Below are 24856 nucleotides of genomic sequence, written 5' to 3' on the forward strand. Positions count from 1 at the left end.
GTCTGTGTGTTCGGCTAATAGTTACCGTGAAGCGGTTGGTGGCAGCGAGTTTGTGCCAAGGATTATGGTGGGGAGGCCAGTGAGATTCGGGGAGATTTTATATATTCCGCCCGCGGAGGTCGGGGGAATATATACCCTACTCTCACCGGGGACCCTTCAATAATCGGCATAAGTAGTATAGCGGCCTCCTTGCTTATTGTCGGGCAATTCCATAATTGGCCTGACTATAAGAGGGGCGCTAGAGAGCGCATCACGTGCTCTGTCTGTCGGTCGGGAGGTATAAAGGAGGGGTGACCCCCACTTGTTACCCCCCCGATTGTGACGTACTGGTAGCCAGCGCGGGGGATTTCTGAGTGACCCCCCCGGTGGTTCGTGACAATATGAATAAAGAGAAATTTAAATTTCTCTTTATTCATATATTCATGGCAGTAATGCAGGTTCCATTTTTCACATTTCATTCTTACAAATAGCTATTGAATTTTTCATGTCAGTATTCACACAGCAGTTTCTGCTATTCCATGTATTTCCCTTACATAGTCACTGGTGTGCATACCTTATCTCCCCATAGTGATGTTTTTTAGGTTTTTGCACCCAGTTCAGACATAGAATGGAGTTCCAAACGTTATTCCTTAATGTTAGTAGTTTTTCGTTTGTGAACCCTCCCCACACACACCTATTGCTAATCCACATCGTATATATAGCCTGGGTCTCAGCTTCCCATACACGGTAAGTTTTTTAACTGCATGAGAGGACACACACAAGCTAGGGACCCCAACGTAGAGAAATACTTTGGCGTAGTGTTGGGGCTCTATTGCATTGATCAATTCAGTAGCTAAATTTCTCTTTATTCATATATTCATAGCAGTAATGCAGGTTCCATTTTTCACATTTCATTCTTACAAATAGCTATTGAATTTTTCATGTCAGTATTCACACAGCAGTTTCTGCTATTCCATGTATTCCCCTTACATAGTCACTGGTGTGCATACCTTATCTCCCCATAGTGATGTTTTTTAGGTTTTTGCACCCAGTTCAGACATAGAATGGAGTTCCAAACGTTATTCCTTAATGGTCGTGGACGGAGGCATTGTGGCCTAGTCTGGTGTTGCCGTGGATGGAGGCGCTGCGGCCTGGTCTGGTCTGGCCATAGTCGGAGAGTCCGGTGTTAACGGCAGGTCAGCGGGTACGGGTGTTACTGGGGACGAGCGGGGCAGAGGAGGTTCCCACGCTTACCGGCTCCTGGTGCTGCTCCTCGTGCAGAGCCCGTTCTGCTTGGGTCTGCACCGCCACCACCATCCCCATCATCTCCTTGCACCATTCCTCGATCTGCTGAATCATCTGCAGCCGCATCCGGAGACACAGCCTGTCCAGGTCCGCTTCGAGCCAGCGCATGGTTCTGCGGGCCTGAACGACAGACATCTTGTCTTTTGCAGGACTGCTGCTTTAGCCTCTCTGTGTGCCTCACTTCTCTAGACTCACTGCTGACCCCTCCCACCAGGCTGGCTAATCCCAGGACTCGTTCCTTCCATGGCGACCATCCCCTTACATGGTTAACCCTCTATGCCCGTTGTGGAGTGGAGAACTAGGATTTTGGTTGTGCTTTTGGTGGTATTGGCACTGGTACTCCAGGTCCCAGGGGGTAGGATGCAGTTCATTGTAGTACAGTGGCTCAGGGGCGCTACACTGACAGGTATGGGAAGGTGGGCACGGTGACAGGTAATAGGGACAGGATACACGGGACCCAACAACTAGCTAGCAAGACCGTAACTAAAAAAAACAATTCACAGAAACAAACGGCAGCAATGTTTAACTTCCCAGGCTTCTTTACAAAGCCTACATTAATGTGCCTGGCTGCATCCTGTGTAAACATATAACTGCAAAAAAATATATATAATATATATATTGGAGGTATTAGTTAATATTTTGGCCAGAATACGGAAGCGCACAACCCAACGTCAAGGGTCCTCCTGTATCGTGTGTCCCTAACTAAATTTAAAAACTAAATCACAAAAAGAGGAATTAAATTTTCCCCAAAAAATTCAGAAAAAATTCACAGAAACAAAGGGCAACAATGTTTACTTGTCTAGGCCATAGGAAAAAATGCAAAAACAGGATACAGCAAAACCCACTAATAAAGATGCAGGCCACAGGTGCAAAACACTGATGGAGAAACCACTCACAAACTACCAGTCCATGGAGGGGGTGATTGCACACAAATGGTTTGTATAGGGCACCGCTCACACATGTAGATGCACAGTGTCTGGCTTATAGGCTACTGATGACGCCCACACTATTAGATTAGGTGGACTGCCCAGTATAAGTGCACCACACAGGAACGGGAACCCTTGTTTACAAGGCCTACATTAATGGCCCTGGCTGCATCATGTGTAAAGATAAGTGTAAAGTAATATATATAATATATATGAAGTATTAGTTGATACTAAAGCCTGCTTTACACCTTACAATTAAGCATACAATATCGTTGGCGATGTGACACGCCCCCATCGTATGTGCAACACGTTCAATTTGGTGACCGTGTCGCACAAACGATTGATTGCCATCACACGTACCCTTCCATACGACCTCGATGTGGGCGGCGAACATCCACTTCCTGGAGTGGGAGGGACGTTCGGTGTCACAGTGACGTCAAGCGGCAGCCGGCCAATAGAAGCAGAGGGGCGGAGATGAGCGGAATGTAAACATCCCGCCCACCTCCTTCCTTCCGCATTGCCGGTGGGAGCCGCGGAACGCAGGTAAGATCTGTTCATCGTTCCCGTGGTGTCACACACTGCGATGTGTGCTGCCTCGGGAACATTGAACAACCCAACGTGCAATTTTAAGGAAATGTACGATGTGCATGCGATGAACGGTTTTACATTCAATCGCAATCGCACGTAGCTGTCACACGCTACAACACCACTAACTATGCCGGTTGTGCGTTACTTAAGACGTGACCCCGCCAACACATCGTTAGATTTGTTGTAGCGTGTAAAGCCCGCATAAGATAGTAGCTAACTAACTGACCATGTTTCTCAGGCACTTCCCGTAGTTGGAGGATGCCTTAAATACCCAGTGCCTCTCAGCCATAGCCCTAGACACACTCCCTGGTAATACTGTGCTGAAAAGGCTAATGGCAGAAAAGGTGCGCGTTCTCCTGGGAAACCTGTGTGGCGTGCGCAGGCCCTGTGAGCAGGAGGCAGCAGGGGAGCACATGGACGGCTGTGTAGAGGCAGGGGAGGGTGCATGCTGGATGTGGTGGTGTGTATGTTGGCGTACTTGCAGGTATGCCAGCATTACAAAAGTGGCAGTATTAGACATTTTCTAGAATAAAGCTGTACTGTGACTTAGACCTCATAACGGGGAAAATAGCACTTTGAGTCTTTCAGTTTGCATATTCCTGGTCAAGCAGCAATTAATATCCTCTTTGTTTCCAGAAAATCACAACCCACCATTTCCCCATCCATTAAAAAAAATCTTCCAACAAAAACATAACAATAAAGGCAGTGGCGTCTCTCAAACAATCCCCTCACTAGGAGGAGCCAAGACCTATTACCGCTGTCTAAGCACTAAATCAATAAGTGTTGCAATCCGGTAAAACTAGTAGGTCAAATTAAACATGACCTATCCCCATGCTTCCACAAACAGTATATTGTAGTTGTCCCGGATTAATTTATGACAAAACCTAAGCCAATCAGCAAAAAAAAGGAAGGCACCATCAGATCAATATATCTCTCATTAAGTCAGCCCATATGTTACAAATATGAGCTGACCCACATTACAACTGTACATATGTTCCGCCCCACGCTCGGCTGCAGCCGAACCACTCGGATCCGGGCTCGTTGGTGGGTGGCTCGAGCACCTCCGGACCCAGGGTCACTTCGCTCTGAAAGGGGATGCTGGCGCTTTCGGTGGGGGGTTAGGTAGGTGCACGGCCGGAGCCGCACTTGAGTTCGTGACGCCACCCACGGGACGTGGTGAAGGTAGACACCACCGCTGCAGTTACGGGGTACCCGGGGGAGATGGTAGTGCAGCCAGATGTTAACCCCTCCGTGGGCAGGGATGATGGCTCCGAGACCCGTTGGGGATAGCTGGGCGGTGCAGGGCGATCTGCGCGGCCGGAGGGCACTGTTGTACTCACTATTATTGACACACACAAGTCACTGGTAAATCAAGTTGATGGTGGTCGGTGCTCGCAGCCGGCTGCAGTCGGGTCCCCCACCCGGATGGTGGTCTCTGCCTTTCTCTTGCACCGTGTTGTGTAGATATAGACTGCCTGCGCTTCAGCGACGGGTTTCCGCTCCCCGGCTTTGTGTATGTCGGGAAAGCCCGTTTGCCCGCAGACGCTGGCCCGTGGGATCTCTCTGCCTGTGCGGTGGCTTTCTAACCCCCTCGGTGGGCTGTTGTCTTCAGTCGGGACTTGGATGGGAAAGGACCTATAGTCCAGACCTCAATCAGTTAATTAACTCAGTCCAGTGGATTCTGGACCTCGTTTCAGGGTCTGAGTACCCCCCTGTGTGCTCCGGTTCCCCGGGTCGGTACCGGCGGGCCACTACCCTCTCCCAGTCCACCACGGTTCCACCGAGCCGTCTTCCCGGCTCCTGCAGGCTGAGGCCACTGCTTGCCTCCTAGCCAAGGTGTTCGGGCTACGACCCTCACACCTGTCAGACTGTCACCGACCTGTCTCACAAGCCTCACCTCCTCCACTCCTCAACTCTAAAACTCAACTAAGTGTGTTTCCTGCCTCAGGCCCTCTGAACTCCTCGGTGGGCGTGGCCAACTGCCTGGCTCCGCCCCCTGGTGTGTCCATCAAGCACTGAGGGAGGTGACTAGAGTTTTTGTAGTTGGCTGATGACTCCTTTTTAGGGGACAGGTGTTGTGCGGGGGTCTAACTGTGACTACCTGGCTAGTCCAGGGCGTCACACATACCATAAATATCCCTGGAAGACAATAAGTGAAATATTCAGGGGAATACCACATTCCTCAGTATGCCTTAATCTGTCATGGATCAAGGGGATGTTTTTGTTTAGATTCATATCTCGAAGACATCTCTCATTCTGATCTAACCATGCAAGCACATCTTTTGGTGTTTTGAAGACATGGGTAGAGTTCATTGCCGCCACCTGAAGTAAGCATTCAATAAGGCAGATTTAGGCTGCTTTCATACTATGTTTTTTTAACATGCGTCATAAACGTTTTTTTTAACGCAAAAATGGATCCTGTGCAAATGCGTTTTCATTTCAATGCACTTGCAATGGACTCACGTCAACATGCGTTCACCTGCGTTTGCGTGCGTTATAGTGAGGATTCAGCGACTTGCAGTTTTTTAACTTTTTTCAAAAACGCTACTTGTAGCATTTTTGAGCTGCGTCCAAATACTGTTTTTCACTGGACCCTGACTATACTGCACGCAAACGCATGTGAACGCTGGCATGCTGATAGACAGGATCCTGCTTGCTCTACTGAGCATGCCCAGAAACCAGCCTGGCGTGATCAGTCTCTCTCTCCCCGTCCCTCTCTCCCCCTCCCTCTCTCTCTCCCTCCCCCTCTCTCTCCTCTCTCTTTCCCCCGCCTGAGAGCGGCGGACGCTCGTAACCAAGGTAAATATCGGGTAACCTAGCAAAGCGCTTCACTTAGTTACCTGATGTTTACCTTGGTTACGTGTGCAGGGAGCAGGCAGACCGGCTCCTAGCAGCTGCGGACGCTCGTAACCAAGGTAAATATCGGGTATCCAAGCAAAGCACTTCGCTTAGTTACCCGATGTTTACATTGGTTACCAGCGTCTGCAGCTGTCAGATGCCGGCTCCCAGTCTATCACGTTCAGTTCCCCTCACTCACGATCACATGACTTCAATGGCCACCCATAAATCTCAAGTGACAGGATCCTGCAAAATAACACATGCGTTTGCATGCGTTTTTCTTTGTAAAAACAGGATCCACTTTTACAGCAAAAAAATGTTCATGACGCATGTTAAAAAAACGTAGTGTGAAAGCAGCCTTAGTTGGCGAAGTCTGCGTTTAATGTCCTAGAATTGAGATTTCTTTTTTGGATATCCACCAAATAGTCAGGGAATAGCGAAACCTTGTGTACATCAACTGATAAGTCAGCAATATTCCTTGCCATACATAGTTGGATTTCCCTATCTTTGTGTCATACGGTGTTTGGCTCTAAACTCACCGAGTGTCATGGCAGAATCTGACTCTGTTCACTCTGCACAGTCTGACACTCCTCACTATGCCTCCTTTGGTGCTTCTGAGTTACACCGACAAGACTTGTTCATGCTTCCTTAATAAATGACTTGGAAAATTATCTTTTGGATTGAATGGTGATAAGCGCGGCGCTGATCCCCGACTTCTTTATGAAACTTCCAACTTTTTAAGATGGAAGAGCCTTTCTTCCCATACAGACTACACCAGTCCGTGAGCTGTTGTATGCCAGTCCTGCTGGTGATTGTATTGGTTTGTGCGCGGAGTTGTTGTGAAGTTCTTTTGTAGCAGGCGGGGCACAGACAATGGCAGGGGGGCTACTCGAAACGCTCGGATACGGGATCGTGGCTGCGGCTCTAGTGGCAGCCGGATCCGGGGCTCGTGCAGCAGCCCGTCGCCCACAACTCAATATAGGGATTATTTACAGGGGAGAGTTTGTCAGTGACGCCACCCATGGGTTGTGGTGATTGTTGGTTACACCGCCACTGCCTTTGTATGGGATGCCTGGGGCTGATGGAGCAGGGCAGCAGGATTGTATCCCCTCCACGGGTAGGGGAGGTGTAGTCTTGACTTGAGCCCTGCCTCTAGGAGCCTATTAGGAACTGTTCTTTCTGTGCACTTCATCCCAGCTGCCATTTGCTATTCCTTTTGTAGGTCACTGTCAAGGCCAGCCCAGTCTCCAGACCTGAACTCCATTGAAAACCTCTGGAATGTAATCAAGAGGAAGATGGTTAGTCACAAGCCATCAAACAAAGAACTGCTTACATTTTTGCACCAGGAGTGGCATAAGGTCACCCAAAAGCAGTGTGAAAGACTGGTGGAAAGCATGCCAAGACGCATGAAAGCTGTGATTAAAAATCATGGTTATTCCACAAAATATTGATTTCTGAACTTTTCCTCAGTTAAAACATTAGTATTGTTGTTTCTAAATGATTATGAACTTTATTTGAGGTCTGAAGCAATGTATTTTTTTTGTTATTTTGACCATTTTTCATTTTCAGAAAATAAATACAAACTTTATTGCTTGGAAATTCGGAGACATGTTGTCAGTAGTTTATAGAATAAAAGAACAATTTACATTTTACATTTTACTCAAAAGTATACCTATAAAGAGAAAAATCAGAAAAACTGACAATTTTGCAGCGGTCTCTTAATTTTTGCCATTATATATATATACAGTATGTACCGCTCAAAAAAATAAAGGGAACACGTAAACAACAAAATGGTATTTTGGTGTTCCCTTTATATTTAGTATTACAATGACCATTTTAATATTCCAAATACCTTCAAAAAATTTTTATTAGGTATAATTTATTGTGGTTTTGCACAGTGTGCGACCGACTGTTCCTTTTTTTCTTTTTATATATATATATATATATATATATATATATATATATATATAAAATAACATTTTGGGGGGGCATTTTTTTCACCATCTAGAGGGCACAAAGGAGGTATTTTACTACAGCGGTGCCAATATAAGGTGGGGCAGTAAGAGGAGTGTTTTTTCTACCACACAGCAGGTACAGTAATAGGGACACATTCGGCAGCAGCGACTCAGTATTGGAGTGTTAATAGGATGAGGAGTTTGTACAGATTGGGGATAGATGAGAACGGTGAAGGAAATGTGAGAAGTTAAATGTCTTGGTGTAATCTCTGCAGATGAGATGTGGCTGGAAGAAGCTGTCATGTCGGTCTAAACCAGATGGAAAAGACGAGAAAAGTGAATGCCATAATCAGAAAGAACTGCACTGTAATCTCTTACATCTTCCTCAGGACTGGTATCTGCCACTATAGGGTCATCATATCTATATATATAATTGCCTTATTCTGTCTGTCTGTCTGTCTGTCTGTCTATCTGTCTGTCATGCTCCAAAATTGTGTCCTTACGGTGACACAAAGCTGATTGGCCGCTGGGCTCGCCATGGCCCCGCCCCCCCACACGGATTGGCCGCTCGCCCAGGCTGCGCCCCCACACGGATTGGCCAGCCGCTCGCCCCCCCACAGATTGGCCTCTCGCCCCGGCACCCTGCAGGCATTGGCAATTCGGCCACGCCACGCCCCGCCCCCCTCACGCAATGCACGCTAGCTCTGGCCCCGCCCCCTCCCCCCGTGCATTCCCCGAACTGACACGGCTGTCACGGAGGTGAGTACTGTACTCCCAACCCCCCCCCCCGCGCATTCCCCGAACTGACACGGCTGTCACGGAGGTGAGTACTGTACTCCCCCCCCCCACCCCCACCTTTCCCCGGCTCCCGCTCGGGAGTGGTGTGGATACGTTGGTAACCATGCTCGCATGGTTACAAGCGCATCAAGGTCCTGCTGCGGTGGAAGATCCACACGCACACACATAACAGCACACACACAAACATACACACACATCAGATCACACTCACTCTCACACACACCTCACACACACCTCACACACACCTCACATCGCATCCACACACTCACAGCATCCGGCGATATCGCTTGCTTCTCGGCCTCGATACTGTGCTGTTGTGACCTTCCAGGACCTGACGGAGGATCACATGGCCAGAGGCATGTGGTATCTCCGGATGTTGTGAGTGTGAGCGCGTATGTGCGATATCGTCAGTGTCTGTGTGTGTGAGTGTATGCGATCGGGTGTGTGTGAGTGTATGCGATCGGGTGTGTGTGAGTGTATGCGATCGGGTGTGTGTGAGTGGATGCGATCGGGTGTGTGTGAGTGGATGCGATCGGGTGTGTGAGTGTCGGCAGAGGAGCACGGCGTGCTGGAGGAGGCTGGGAGGAGAGAGGCTGATCATGGGGAAGGCTGGGAGGGGGAGGCTGATGCTGGGGGAGACTGGGAGCAGAGAGGCTGATCATGGGGAAGGCTGGGAGGGGGAGGCTGATGCTGGAGGAGGCTGGGAGCAGAGAGGCTGATCATGGGGAAGGCTGGGAGGGGGAGGCTGATGCTGGGGGAGACTGGGAGGGGAAGGCTGATGCTGAAGGAGGCTGGGAGGGGGAGGCTGGGAGGAAGGAGGCTGGGAGGAGAGAGGCTGATCCTGGGGAAGGCTGGGAAGGGGAGGCTGATGCTGAGGGAGGCTGGAAGGAGAGAGGCTGATGCTGGGGGAGGCTGAAAGGAGAGAGGCTGAGGCTGGGAGGAGAGAGGCTGATGCTGGGGAAGGCTGATGCTGAGGGAGGCTGGGAGGGGAAAGCTGATGCTGGGGAAGGCTGGGAGGACGAAGGCTGGGAGGAGAGAGGCTGATCCTGGGGAAGGCTGGGAGAGGGAGGCTGATGCTGGGGGAGGCTGGAAGGAGAGAGGCTGATGCTGGGGGAGGCTGGAAGAAGAGAGGCTGATGCTGGGGGGAGGCTGATGCTGGGGGAGGCTGGGAGGAGACAGGCTGATGCTGGGGAAGGCTGGGAGGAGAGAGGCTGATGCTGGGGACAGAGAGGAGAGGCTGATGCTGGGAGGAGAGAGGCTGATGCTGGGGAAGGCTGGAAGGAGAGAGGCTGATGCTGGTGGAGGCTGATGCTTGGGGAGGCTGATGCTGGGGGAGACTGGGAGCGGAAGGCTGATGCTGAGGGAGGCTGGGAGGGGGAGGCTGGGAGGAATGAGGCTGGGAGGAGAGAGGCTGATCCTGGGGAAGGCTGGGAAGGGGAGGCTGATGCTGAGGGAGGCTGGAAGGAGAGAGGCTGATGCTGGGGGAGGCTGGAAGGAGAGAGGCTGAGGCTGGGAGGAGAGAGGCTGATGCTGGGGAAGGCTGATGCTGAGGGAGGCTGGGAGGGGAAAGCTGATGCTGGGGAAGGCTGGGAGGAGAGAGGCTAATCCTGGGGAAGGCTGGGAGAGGGAGGCTGATGCTGGAGGAGGCTGGAAGGAGAGAGGCTGATGCTGGCGGAGGCTGATGCTGGGGGAGGCTGGAAGGAGAGAGGCTGATGCTGGTGGAGGCTGATGCTTGGGGAGGCTGGGAGAGGGAGGCTGATGCTGAGGGAGGCTGGGAGGAGGGAGGCTGGGAGAGGTAGGCTGAGAGAAGAGAGGCTGATGCTGGGGGAGGCTGATGCTGGGGGAGGCTGGGAGAGGGAGGCTGATGCTGGGGGAGGGTGGGAGGAGGGAGGCTGGGAGGAGAGAGGCTGATGCTGGGGAATGCTGGGAGGAGAGAGGCTGATGCTGGGGACAGAGAGGAGAGGCTGATGCTGGGAGGAGAGAGGCTGATGCTAGGATGAGAGAGGCTGATGCTGGGAGGAGAGAGGCTGATGCTGGGAGGAGAGAGGCTGATGCTGGGGGCAGAGAAGCTGATGCTGGGGGCAGAGAGGCTGATGCTGATGCAGCATGGGGGATGGAGCACGATGGAGGGGTGCGCAGCATCGGGGATGGAGCATGATGGGGGGGTGCGCAGCATCGGGGATGGAGCACGATGGGGAGTGCGGAGTATGGCGGATGGAGCACGTTTGGGAGTGCGCAGCATGGCGGATGGAGCACGTTTGGGAGTGCGCAGCATGGCGGATGGAGCACGTTTGGGAGTGCGCAGCATGGGAGATGGAGCACGATGGGGGGTGCGCAGCATAGGGGATGGAGCACGATAGGGAGTGCGCTGCATGGGGGATGGAGCACGATGGGGAGTGCGCTGCATGGGGGATGGAGCACGTTTGGGAGTGCGCACCTCCCCCCAACACACACACACACACACACACACGCGCGCACTGCACAACACACCACACACCACACACACACACACTGGGAACCACAAACAACTGCCCTACACAGACACCCACACACACAGACAACGCTGCACACACACAACACCCAACACACAAACACCGCGGCACACACAAATATACGCACATACCGCACAACACACACATTGCACAAAACATACCTCCCCCCAAAACACACCACACACACACAAACCGCGCAACACACACACAACGCTACAGACACACAGCGCTCCACAAACAACGCAACACACGCAACACACATACAACACCGCTCTCACCCCCCGTCACACCCAGACAACACCCAGAACATGTACAGCCCCTACACAAACACTTGGTAACTACACACAACAACATCTATATATATATATATATATATATATATATATATATATATATATATATATATAACAAAAATCATACATGAACTACACAATACGTAAATTCTAGAATACCTGATGCGTACAATCGGGCCACCTTCTAGTAATGATAATATTAGTGTTGGTCTTAGTGTAGACATTTTATGTTCAGCAAGGACACGTGCCCACCATCAGGGTTAGTTTGGATGCTGACTGAAAATTAGAACACAAAATCTCCCGTCGGACGCCGGCGCTCGTCCAGAGGAGCCATTGGGCAAACGATAAATCGAGGATTCTTCACATTTCATGACTGGCTGGTTCTGGATGCGGTGTATTTTCGCTGCCTTCAAGACGCTGCGTAGCACTGTATAAGCACAGTGGATGGGAATAATAGAAAATTATGTGAATAATGTGAAAATTGGCTGTGTGCCCACTTTGATGCCAGTTTTCATGCCCAGAACCCCTTTGGGGCCAGGCTGGAGTCACTAGAATTTAATTAGGGGCGTCACTAGATATGCAATTGTGGTGTTAGATCAGTGGCCCAAAGCCATTTAACCCTTTCACTAACATACTTCGGTGCCCACTTTGATGCCCATTTTTTTGCCAGCTTTATAATTTTCGCAGCTTATTTTAAGTGTATTTATATTAGTGCACATCAGTGCATTGTATGTTATTATTGTGATGTGTTATTTTTATTGTTAAACCTGTAAAAAAATGAAAATACTAAATTACCGAATAAGAAACTGACGAATAAGAAACCAACTTCAGCATCGTGACAACATGGTAGGAAGAATAGAAGAAACAAAGCAAAGAGGAAGTCCAGTAACCCGCGGGTGTGATACTATCCATGTAAGGCTATGTGCGCACTAGAAAATGGATTTTTCTTTAGAAAAATCCGCACCCTGTGGCAGAATACTGCACCCGCGGCAAAACCCGCGGTAATAACGCACCCGCGGTATTGCTGCAGTTTGCCGCGGTTTTACCACAGTATTGCAGCGGTTTTGCCACGGGTTGGTACATGTGTTTAAATGCATTCAATGCAATAAAGCACATTAAAAAAAAAAATAAAAAAAGTCATTTTCTTCTGAGATAGATAAATAGATAGATAAAGGGATAGATAGATAGATAGATAGATAGATAGATAGATAGAGGACAGATCAATCACCAATCGACACGCTGCATTTCTCCAGAGCGGTAGTGTGTTCACATTACCGACCGTGGGAAATGCCCTGTAATTACCTCCTGCAGGCTCGTTATGAGGCTACATTCAGTACAGTGTCAGTCGCGGCTGGATGCAAGGGACGTGGGACCTCAGATTACGCCGGAGCTGTGTGTTTCGGGGGGGTTAATAAAGGGGTGAGAGAGGTGCTTTTTGGTGTTTTATTAAAAACTAGCTGTACTACCCGGCTTCGCCCGGGTTAATAACTGCTGTTAACAAAATAGAATGTATTAACAAAAATATTTTCTGCACACAAACACCACAAAACAAATAGATATAAATGTAATTATGTCTGTCTCCCCCTCTGTATATCTCTCTCTGTCTCTCTCTCTCTCTCTTTGTCTGTCTGTCTCTTTCCCTGTCTGTCTCTGACTGTCTCTGTCTCTTTCTCCGTCTGTCTCAATCTCTTTCCCTGTCTGTCTATCTATCTCTTTCTCTGTCTGTCTATCTATCTCTGTCACTTTCCCTGTCTGTCTCTTTCCCTCTCTTTCCCTGTCTGTCTCTTTCCCTCTGTATCTTTCCCTGTGTCTGTCTCTTTGTCTGTCTCTTTACCTGTCTTTGTCTGTCTCTTACCTTGTCTGTCTCTTTCCCTCTCTTTCCCTGTCTGTCTGTTTCCCTGTGTCAGTCTGTCTCTTTGTCTGTGTCTGTCTCTTTGTGTCTGTCTCTTACCCTGTCTATGTCTGTTTCTTACCCTGTCTGTGTCTGTCTCTTTCCCTGGCTGCATTGTGACACGCCAATATTCCATATAAGGGCGTGGCTGCGCATTCTTCTGAAGTTCTGGCTGCACTGTGGCTCCCAGCTCCATTCGCTTTAATAGAGGCAGGTTTTTTGGCGAATAACTGTAAAGAGCGGGGTTAAAATTTCCCCTCAAAACATAGCCTATGACGCTCTCGGGGTCCAGAAGTGTGAGTGTACAAAATTTTGTGGCTGTAGTTGCGACGGTGCAGATGCCAATCCCGGACATACACACACACACACATACACACACACATTCAGCTTTATATATTAGATAAAGGATTTTTCGGTGTGTGTTTTTTCACTTTACTTACGAGTTAATCATGAAAGCTGCCTCATAGACGCTGCCATGATTAAGCCTGGACTTAGTGGCGGCGATGCGCTGCCACTAACTCGTTATTACCTGGATTGCCACCGCATCATGGCAATCTGGAAGAGAAGGGGACACTCCGGGACTGCCGCATAATGGATGCGACAGTCCCGGGCAGGGCCGGATTATAGGCGGGGCAGACGGGGCTCCCGCCCAGGGGCCCCCACCACAAGAGCTTCTGAGGGGGCCCCCACCACCATCAGTGTGGGCGCCATTTTATTAACGCCGCAGTGTGCTTCAGGACCGCACTGTACCTTTAAAGAATTTCAATCCCGGCCGTCACTTTTCTGCAGACACGCCCACTGCACGCTGTGTGGGCTGCGTCTGCTAGGATGACGTCACCGCGCACCTGTTGCTGCTTCTAAGTTCCTGCCATAGAGGAGCTCGTGGGAGGACCGGAGGTCTCAGTGGATCCCGGTAAGTATGATGTTATTAATCATGGTGCCGGCCGGGCAGGAGACTGCAGTGAGGAGGGAGCAGGACGCCGCTGATAACTCCAGACCGGATTCCATAGTGTCAGCGGCAGCACTGCCCGATATCAGTGTGAGTTATTGCCGGAGTCTGAACTGCAGCAGATCAGGTCGGGCTGTCAGTACAGGTCGGGCTGTCAGTGCCGGGTCATCGGCTGCAGCCTCATCTCTCCCTTGGAATAACTCACACTGATCTTCAGCAGAGACATCACTACACAGAATCCTGCACTGATCACATCTGAGCCTGCAGCACACATTACACTATATGGCCCATATTACATATAGAATATGTGAGGTCCTGTAGGTCCAGGTGTGATCAGTGCAGGGGATTGTATATCTGTGTACATGGTATATCACATCCAGTGTACAGAGCAGTGTGATATACTGTGTACACACATCAGATGGTATATAATAATGTGTATATTCTATAACATCTGGTGTCTGTATCACAGTAAACCCGGTCAAATGCCGGGGGGGCCCACTCGCGGTGGCAGGAGTGGCGTAGCGCTAGTAAGGGGGGCCCGGTGCCCGCGCTGCCTCCCCCGCCGAGGATCGCGCTTTCAATTGTATCAGCATCGCAGCTGCCGATACAATTGAGAGCAATGATGAGATGGAGCGGCGCACTCTCTCTCATGATTCTCCTCACTGTGTCTGTCGGCATTCTGACAGCTCTGCAGCAGAGCGTGGTGACGTGATCACTGCGCGCCTGCTGAGAGGTCAGAGAAAGCGACAGCAGTGGACGCGCTGAGGAGACCGGAGCAGCGGGGGAACGAGGAGAAGTGAGTATGTACAATCACTGTGGCCAGACGACCATGGGGGTGCATTAAATGATATGGCGGCTGTATACTACATGAGGGTGCCTAATGCTATCTGGTTCTGCACTGTGCTATATATGGACTGTATACTACATGAAGGTGCCTAATGCTATCTGGTTCTGCACTGTGCTATATAGGGGCTGTACACTATATGAGGATGCCTAATGCTATCTGGGTCTGCTTTTTGCTATATACGGGCTGTATACTACGTGAGGATGCCTAATGCTATCTGGCTCTGCACTGTGCTATATAGGGGCTGTGTACTATGTGAAGGTGCTTAATATTATTTGGTCTGCTCTGTGCTATATAGGGGCTGTGTATTATGTGAGGATGCCTAATGCTATCTGGGTCTGCACTGTGCTATATAGGGGCTGTGTACTACATGAGGGTGCCTAATGCTATATGGGTGTGCATTGTACTATATGGGGGGCTGCATAGTGCCATATGGGGGCTGCATAGTGCCATATGGGGGCTGCATAGTGCCATATGGGGGCTGCATAGTGCCATATGGGGGCTGCATAATGCCATATGGGAGCTGCATAATGCCATATGGGGGCTGCATAATGCCATATGGGGGCTGCATAATGCCATATGGGGGCTGCATAGTGCTACATGGGGGCTGCATAATACTATATGGAGGACTATGGGAGCTTCATAACACTATATGGAGGAATATGGGGGCTGCATAATACTATACCCCCAGAGTTGTATGTCCTCTACACCCCAGAGCTGTATATCCCCAGAGCTGCATGTCATCCCCCCACCTCAGAGCTCTTTGTCCCCCCCACCTCAGAGCCACTGCCCCCCTCTAGAGCTGTATGCCCCCCATTGCTATGTACCCCTTTCCTCAGTAATATGGATGTCCCCAGTAATGTGTATGTCCCCAGCCTCTCTTGTGATGTATATACAGCAGTGTTAGTGTTCTCTATGTGCGGCCATGTCTGTTAGTGTCAGCCACCAATCAGCGTGGCACAGACACATGCCCAGGAGGAGTTGGATGGAGACAAGCGGGGAGGTGAATGAGGCTGTTGCCGGCTTCCCAATATTAAAAATTAGATAAAAATATAAAAATTTGTCTGTGTATGCATGTGTGATGCGTATCTATGTGTCATCTATGTATGTCGGTGTGTATGACTGTGTCTAGATTTATGTCTGTTTATATGTGTTTTTGTGAATTTGTCTTTAAATATATACTGTATGTGTACGTATGCCTGTATGTGTATGTACAGTATCTGTGCATGTCTATGTGTGGATGGGGCCCACTGAGACTCTTTCGCCCAGGACCTACAAAAACATGGAGCCGGCCCTGCGTGTACCAGTCATGTATTCTCCTGTACACTGTACAGGGGCGTACCTTTGGGGGGCATGCGGCATATCTGCCCCTGCACAGCAATCAGGGGGGCACCATTGGAAAATGTGAGGCAGCAGTATGGTGGGAGAAAATTGTAAGTGGACAGTATTGAGAAAGAAAAGTGTGAGGGGCATAGAATGGAGACTGGGTAGTGGGGGAGGGGGGATAAGCAGTATAGAGAAGGGGCAGTATGGTGGCCAGTGTGAGGGCACAGTATGGAGGGCACAGTATGCTGAGGAGGGGGAATGTAAGACTGAGGTGCAGTATGGTGACTGGATAGTGAAGGAGGTAGGCAGTATAGAGAAGGGGCAGCATGGTGGCCAGTGTGAGGGCACAGTATGGAGGGCACAGGATGCTGAGAAGGGGGAAAGTGAGACGGAGATACAGTATAGTGACTGGATAATGAAGGAGGTAGGCAGCATAGAGAAAGGGCAGCATGGTGGCCAGTGTGAGGGCACAGTATACTGAGGAGGGGGAATGTGAGACTGAGGTGCAGTATGGTGACTGGATAGTGAAGGAGGTAGGCAGTATAGAGAAGGGGCAGCATGGTGGCCAGTGTGAGGACACAGTATGGAGGTCACAGTATGCTGAGGAGGGGGAATGTGAGACTGAGGTGCAGTATGGTGACTGGATAGTGAAGGAGGTAGGCAGTATAGAGAAGGAGCAGCATGGTGGCCAGTGTGAGGGCACAGTATGGAGGACACAGTATGCTGAGGAGGGGGAATGTGAGACTGAGGTGCAGTATAGTGACTGGATAGTGAAGGAGGTAGGCAGTATAGAGAAGGTGCAGCATGGGGGCCAGTGTGAGGGCACAGTATGGAGGTCACAGTATGCTGAGGAGGGGGAATGTGAGACTGAGGTGCAGTATGGTGACTGGATAGTGAAGGAGGTAGGCAGTATAGAGAAGGAGCAGCATGGTGGCCAGTGTGAGGGCACAGTATGGAGGACACAGTATGCTGAGGAGGGGGAATGTGAGACTGAGGTGCAGTATGGTGACTGGATAGTGAAGGAGGTAGGCAGTATAGAGAAGGGGCAGCATGGTGGCCAGTGTGAGGACACAGTATGGAGGACACAGTATGCTGAGGAGGGGGAATGTGAGACTGAGGTACAGTATAGTGACTGGATAGTGAAGGAGGTAGGCAGTATAGAGAAGGGGCAGCATGGTGGCCAGTGTGAGGACACAGTATGGAGGTCACAGTATGCTGAGGAGGGGGAATGTGAGACTGAGGTGCAGTATGGTGACTGGATAGTGAAGGAGGTAGGCAGTATAGAGAAGGAGCAGCATGGTGGCCAGTGTGAGGGCACAGTATGGAGGACACAGTATGCTGAGGAGGGGGAATGTGAGACTGAGGTGCAGTATAGTGACTGGATAGTGAAGGAGGTAGGCAGTATAGAGAAGGGGCAGCATGGTGGCCAGTGTGAGGGCACAGTATGGAGGACACAGTATGCTGAGGAGGGGGAATGTGAGACTGAGGTGCAGTATGGTGACTGGATAGTGAAGGAGGTAGGCAGTATAGAGAAGGGGCAGCATGGTGGCCAGTGTGAGGACACAGTATGGAGGTCACAGTATGCTGAGGAGGGGGAATGTGAGACTGAGGTGCAGTATGGTGACTGGATAGTGAAGGAGGTAGGCAGTATAGAGAAGGGGCAGTATGGTGGCCAGTGTGAGGGCACAGTATGGAGGTCACAGTATGCTGAGGAGGGGGAATGTGAGACTGAGGTGCAGTATGGTGACTGGATAGTGAAGGAGGTAGGCAGTATAGAGAAGGAGCAGCATGGTGGCCAGTGTGAGGGCACAGTATGGAGGACACAGTATGCTGCGGAGGGGAATGCAAGACTAAGGTGCAGTATAGTGACTGGATAGTGAAGGAGGTAGGCAGTATAGAGAAGGGGCAGCATGGGGGCCAGTGTGAGGGCACAGTATGCTGAGGAGGGGGAATGTGAGACTGAGGTGCAGTATTTATATCTAAATGTTACAGTTCGTGCTCTACTGTTATGGTTAAAATGTTAACGTTATTGGGCCCCCACCAGATTTTCTGCCCAGGGGCCCCCACCAACCTTAATCCGGCCCTGGTCCCGGGGCAGCTGTGGGCTGACATTCTCGGCTGCGGGTGGAGGGGGGCAGTAGCCCTGTCCCTCGCCCTCCCGCAGCCTGAGAATACCGGGCTGCCCCTGTGTGTTTACCTCGGCTGGACGGTAAAAATACGGCGGAGCCCACGCTTTTTTTTTTTTTATATGTACGAACCACCCACTCCCGAATCCAAGACTTCTTCCGAGCTGCACCAAACCTCTGGAACGCTCTACCCCAAGAAGTTAGGACGAATCACAACTTACTCAGCTTCAGACGCACCCTAAAAACGCATCTTTTTAGGGCGGCCTATCACAATCCCTAGCCAAACTAATTTCACCTAATCCCTCCACAACTTCTCAGATAAGTACCCCACGTCAAACTCCATGGCACCCAAATGCATCTCAAGGTCTTGGCCAACTGATCCAGGAAGCCATTATCTATCCCCCATTTTCTTGAGATGGCTGGATTGTCATTGTAAATAAGCACTTGTACCTTGTCCCCCCCTCCCCCATCTCACTGTAGATTGTAAGCTCTTACGAGCAGGGTTGCCTTTTTTTCCCTTTAAATATTGTATTTTCGATAACTGTTATTTGTTTGTATATGATCATCCTGAATTGTAAGGCGCTGCGGAATATGTTGGCGCTATAGAAATAAAGATTATTATTTGATTTGTATGTGTATTCTATATGTCTGTGTCTGTGTGATGTGTGTGTGTTTACTCTTTGCTCCGCTTCCTCTTCTGTCATAATGACATCACTTCCCTGCAAACCGCAGGCAGTGATGAACATTGCCGCAGGTAAACAATGGCTATACCGAGGGTATACCGCACATCATTTGCTACCTGCGGTATACCCGCGGTATTTCGCGATTACATTACAGTGAATGGAGTGAAATACCGCAGGTACCTGCGGAAAAGAAGTGACTTGCACAAGAAATTTTCTCAAGAAATTCTGCAGAAAGAATTTTCTTGAGAAATAAATGCAGTGTGCGCACAGCTATTTTTTTTTACCATAGGTTTTGCTGGGAAATGTCTACAGAAAGGTTAAAAACATTTCTCAAGAAATTTCTGCAGCAAAACCGCGGGTAAAAAACAGTGTGCGCACAGGACCTAATGGCGGAGAAGACCCTGGTGGATCTATCTGCGCTCCACAAGCTCCGTCTCTGGAGCAGCTTCGTTTCCACAGAAACCGGCCTATTGAATAACTTGTCACTCCAACGGACAAGCGCGGTCACGTGACGCCGGACCCGGAAGTGAAGGCGGAGACGTGTGGCTGTAGGCAGTTGTGTGGGAGACGTCAGAGCGGGTGACGTGTCTGGGAAGCAGGAAGCGATTGTGCTGTGACCCTCAGTGATGGCGAGCTCCGCACTGCTGCTTCTCCTGCTGGCGGCCGTCCTCAGGCCCGGGGCTGCCTTCTACCTGCCCGGCCTGGCTCCCGTCAGCTTCTGTGAGCAGGACAAAGAGACGCCGGAGTGTAAGGTGAGCGGCCTCCCTGGTCATGTGACCCCCGGCGGTGCAGGAGCTTGTGCCCCTCTGCTGTATGCGCCGTCCGCCGGTGCCCCCCCTCTGCTGTATGCGCCGTCCGCCGGTGGCCCCCCTGCCGCTGTACGAGCCGTCTGCCGGTGCCCCCCTCTGCTGTATGCGCCGTCTGCCGGTGCCCCCCTCTGCTGTATGCGCCGTCTGCCGGTGCCCCCCTCTGCTGTATGCGCCGTCTGCCGGTGCCCCCCTCTGCTGTATGCGCCGTCTGCCGGTGGCCCCCTCTGCTGTATGCGCCGTCTGCCGGTGGCCCCCCTTCTGCTGTATGCGCTGTCCGCCGGTGGCCCCCCTTCCGCTGTACGAGCCGTCTGCCGGTGCCCCCCCCACCCCTTACGCTGTGTGCGCCGTCTGCCGGTGGTCCCCCCCTTGGGCTGTACGAGCCGTCCGCTGGTAGCCCCCCCCCATTCCGCTGTGTGCGCTGTCTGCCGGTGGCCACCCCCCCCTTCCGCTGTACGAGCCGTCCGCCGGTGCCCCCCCCCACTTCCGCTGTACGAGCCGTCCGCCGATGCCCCCCCCACTTCCGCTGTACGAGCCGTCCGCCGGTGCCCCCCCCCACTTCCGCTGTACGAGCCGTCCGCCGGTGCCCCCCCCCTTCCGCTGTACGCGCCGTCCGCCGGTGCCCCCCCCCCCTTCCGCTGTACGCGCCGTCCGCCGGTGCCCCCCCCCCCTTCCGCTGTACGCGCCGTCCGCCGGTGCCCTCCCCCCCCCCCTTCCGCTGTACGCGCCGTCCGCCGGTGCCCTCCCCCCCCCTTCCGCTGTACGCGCCGTCCGCCGGTGCCCTCCCTCCCCCCCCTTCCGCTGTACGCGCCGTCCGCCGGTGCCCTCCCTCCCCCCCCTTCCGCTGTACGCGCCGTCCGCCGGTGCCCTCCCTCCCCCCCCTTCCGCTGTACGCGCCGTCCGCCGGTGCCCTCCCTCCCCCCCTTCCGCTGTACGTGCCGTCCGCCGGTGCCCGCCCTCCCCCCCCCTTCCGCTGTACGCGCCGTCCGCCGGTGCCCTCCCTCCCCCCCCTTCCGCTGTACGCGCCGTCCGCCGGTGCCCTCCCTCCCCCCCCTTCCGCTGTACGCGCCGTCCGCCGGTGCCCTCCCTCCCCCCCCTTCCGCTGTACGCGCCGTCCGCCGGTGGCGCCCCCCCTTACGCTGTGTGCCGGTAGCCCCCGTACTCCTATTGAAGACCCTATTAATAGAGTGGCGACTGGTCATCTGAATGGCCACCAGTGCTGAGGAATGTCTGCTGGCCACAACTTGCCCTGTCTGAATCCTCCTCGTATATATGATTGCACATATGGCCAGGGCGGCTCGGGGTAGTACTGTAGCCTCAGCCCTGCGGTGATATCCCACTAAGAACATGATCTATAAGTTTTTATCCCCTTCCTGTGTATGCTGAGGTTCTGTCCCACTCCACAGAGGCGTACTAATGGGAGACAGCGGTGTCTGTAAAGCGCCGTGGAATAGGGTGGTGCTATAGAAGTAACATTAATGTCAGTGTGTAGAGGAGATGGCCTCACCTGTCTCCTAGAGTTAGGCTAAGTGCACACCTTGCTTTTTGTAATTGTCAAAAAAATGCACCCTCTGGGAGACTTCAACTGTAAATACTGCGTTTGAAAAAAAAAAATGCATCCAAAATGCATAAATTTTGGATGCATTTTGCATGCGTTTTGGATGCATTTTTGACAGTGCGGTCCCATGAGGATTCAGCCCTGCTACATGCCCGCTGACAGCACACAGAGCCACGCGATGAGAATGAACTCAGATAAACTGCACCTGACTTCATTGTCATCCCGCGGCTCTGTCTCTATGTGCTGTCATGAACTCAGATGAACCTCTGAGGTCAGTGCCAGGACACAGGGGTCCGCAGCAGTGACGTTAGAGCTTCACCCGAATTCACGGTCATCGCGCGGCTCTGTCTGTGTCGCAGCCACAAATCACCTGAGTGACTCGCGTGATCAGGGGTGCTGTCACTCAGGTTACTCGCGGCCACAGCTGAAGTCATCCACCTGAGAGCTGTGGCTGCGGGTAACCTGAGTGATGTCTCCGCTGATAGTGCGATTTACTTCAGTTGCTGCGTAGAGCTGACAGAGAGCGGTCGTGGTCTGTGGCCACTCCTGTCAGCTTCCGATGTAGAAAAGCTGAAAGTGTCGTGGGACCTCGTGTGAATTACGTCGGACCTGGAAGGGGATTTGGGGATTAATAAAGTGGTGAAAGAGGTTGGGTTTTTTTTTTGTCTTCCAAATAAAAGGATTTTTCGGGTTTGTGTTTTACTTTTACTTACAGGTTAATCATTGGGGGTGTCTCATAGACGCCTGCCATGATTAACTTAGGACTTAGTGGGAGCTATGGGCTGCCATTAACGCCTTACTACACCGATTGCCAACTCACCAGGGTAATCGGTATGAGCTGGGTAGAGTCCCGGACTCTAACTCATAGGACTGTCGCATCTAATGGATGCAGCAATTCCTGGCGGCTGCTGGCTGATATTTTTAGGCTGAGGGGCAGCCTTAATACCAGCCCACAGCAGTGTGGCTTTATCTTGGCTGGGTATCATTTGGGGGGGACCGCACGTCATTTTTTTAAATTATTTTACTGCACGATAATAGACCCGCCCACCGGCGGCTGTGATTGGTTGCATTCAGACAAGCCCCCACGCTGAGTGACAGCTGTCTCACTGAAACCAATCATAGGCGCTGGTGGGCGGGAGAAGCAGTGAATACGAGATGGGATAATGAGCGGCTGACATTTTCAAAAGCTGGAGAAGCCGCCAGAGCAGTATAACAGCCGTGCAGTGCCCTGTCACGCCGGTGGTCGGAGAGAGACACCGACCGAAAGACCTGTGTATTGTTTATCAAAAAAGCATGCAGAACGCGACAAAAATGCAGTGCAAGCACTCAGCTAAAGATTTTGGTTGCGTTTTGACACATCTCATTCATTTCAATGGGTGCAAAATGCAACCAAAACGCAAAGAAGTGACATGCTGCTCTTCTTTTTTTTTTTTTTTTTTTTTTTTTTAAGCATCAATTTTGTTAAATATTTGGCATCCAAAACACTGCCTAAAAAAAAAAGCAACGTGCGCATGGGATTTTGTGCTTCTCATAGACTTTGCTGGGGAAGCACAACGCATGCACTTTGACAATGACAGTGTAGTTTTAAACGCAGCCAAAACACAGGAAAAAAACGCAATGTGCGCACACAGCCTTATACCTTGGGTGAGCACCGCTCCAGACGTGGCATCTGTTACCTGTAGGGTCGGGGTGTGTGACAGTGAGTAGGTGCCTTTATTGTGCACTAAAATCTCTATTGTGCCAACCGAAGTGAAACGTGCACCGGGCGAGCTTTCCCTGTGACAATGGAGTCTGCAGTGTGAAGGTGCTGTATATAATCAGTGCAAAAAGTACAACTGTTATCTATGGCTTTTCACTGGCTGATCCGGGCTGTACAGAGAGCACTCACCAGGTGTATGTACGATGAATGACAATCATTTCCACAATTGGTCCATATATATATATATTTTTTTTTTTTTTTTTGCATGCAAAAAAAATCACTAGGTCCAGTGAGTGTTCTGCTCCTTCTTTGTCTGTATGTTGGCCTATATACTATCTGCTAGTTGGCCACAGGCATTCTTATGAAAACTTGTTCACCTGTGGGCTAGTATCCCTCATACGGTGTGTCCACGTGTGCACTTAATCTTGTAGTCCAGAGCTGAATTCCTAATACTGCAGTTGTGCAGTGCCCAGTATATATGAGACACTTTAGAATCCAAATCCTCAGAGAAGGCTCAGTCCTCACTTCCATCACTGAATTCTGCTAGAAATAACGATCATATCTGTTCAGAGGCTGGAGGAGTACAGTGTGACTGATGTTACTGAATTGATGTACATTTATTCAATAGGTAAAATGATGATCTATATACAGCGCATGAATGTATACATTTCCCATAATGGTCCTTACTCTATTAAGGCATCACAGAGCTATTCACACCCACTGGTGGTTGTGATGCCTCATTGTGTAAGTGACCTATCCTGGTAATTAAACCTGACAAACCTGTTAGTGACATGTCACCCTGTACTGGTTAAACAAGCGCCAAACTGTCTTGTTGTATTGAATCTGTTCTGCTTTCTTGTGACTGTGTATAATAGTCACCTATTGTGGAGACAGGTTCACCATCTTGTTAGCCAAATTGTCACTAAATAAATTAGCCAATTGGCACGATGTCAAGCTATAAAGGACTCAGAATCCTGAACCCTGTGTAGTCAGGTGAGCCTCTCCCTCCACACCTCTCACCGGTGATTGATATACTGTGTACAAGCAGACACATCAGTCCCTGTCGGGATAGTGTGGCGGAGTGCATACTAATGATGAGTGGGCACTACCATGCTCGGGTGCTTGGTACTCATAACGAGCAGTCAGACGCTCGGCGGGAGTGACTCATGTACCACGTATAATGTAAGTCAATGGAGAACTCAAGCGTTTAGCCGAATGATCTTCCTGAACAAATACTTGGTACATGAAATCAGCCCATCCAAGCATCCGCCTGCTCGTTAAGAGTCCTGAGAATGGTAGTGCCCACTCATCACTAGTCCTAAGCATGTGCCCTACATTACAAATACAGTTCAGTATATCGATCATATGCCCTAAGTCTGCCTCATTCACCTTAATGATACTCGGCTCTAATACCCAGCACATTTGGACTGGTCTGTTGCTGTTTCTTTAAAAACTTAAAAAAATAAAATTTTAACAATTCTAGCAAAGTACTACTAGGATATGTCTTCACCTTTTTAATTGGTGGAGACAGATTGTGGCTGCGGATCTGTCGTAGCATTATGCTACTTTCTAACATTTGGTACCCCACTAAACCTATAGAGATGCCATTGCTTGTGTTTTTGATGCTTTTCTGTTTTTCAGATAAGATACATTTACAATGTTTCACGTGTTAAAACACAAACGCATCGAGTAAATCCAATAAATGTATAATGGAATGACCTCTTGTTCCCTCTCTTCTTTGCCTTAGAATTACAAAATACTTATTATTTATTATTATAGCGCCATTTATTCCATGGCGCT

General features: G+C 50.6%; 1 protein-coding gene across 1 annotated transcript in view; it reads left to right on the plus strand.

Annotated features, from left to right (window-relative positions):
- Positions 1-19545: 19545 nt before the first annotated feature.
- Positions 19546-24856, plus strand: part of TM9SF2 (transmembrane 9 superfamily member 2) — a 92938-nt gene continuing 87627 nt past the window's right edge. Inside the window, exon 1 of the mRNA XM_075336696.1 lies at positions 19546-19745. Coding sequence (XP_075192811.1) covers positions 19620-19745 — 126 coding nt within the window. The 5' untranslated portion in view covers positions 19546-19619. The remainder of the gene's footprint in view (positions 19746-24856) is intronic.

The sequence above is a fragment of the Anomaloglossus baeobatrachus genome, chromosome 2 (genome assembly GCF_048569485.1).
Source record: "Anomaloglossus baeobatrachus isolate aAnoBae1 chromosome 2, aAnoBae1.hap1, whole genome shotgun sequence".
NCBI lineage: Eukaryota > Metazoa > Chordata > Amphibia > Anura > Aromobatidae > Anomaloglossus > Anomaloglossus baeobatrachus.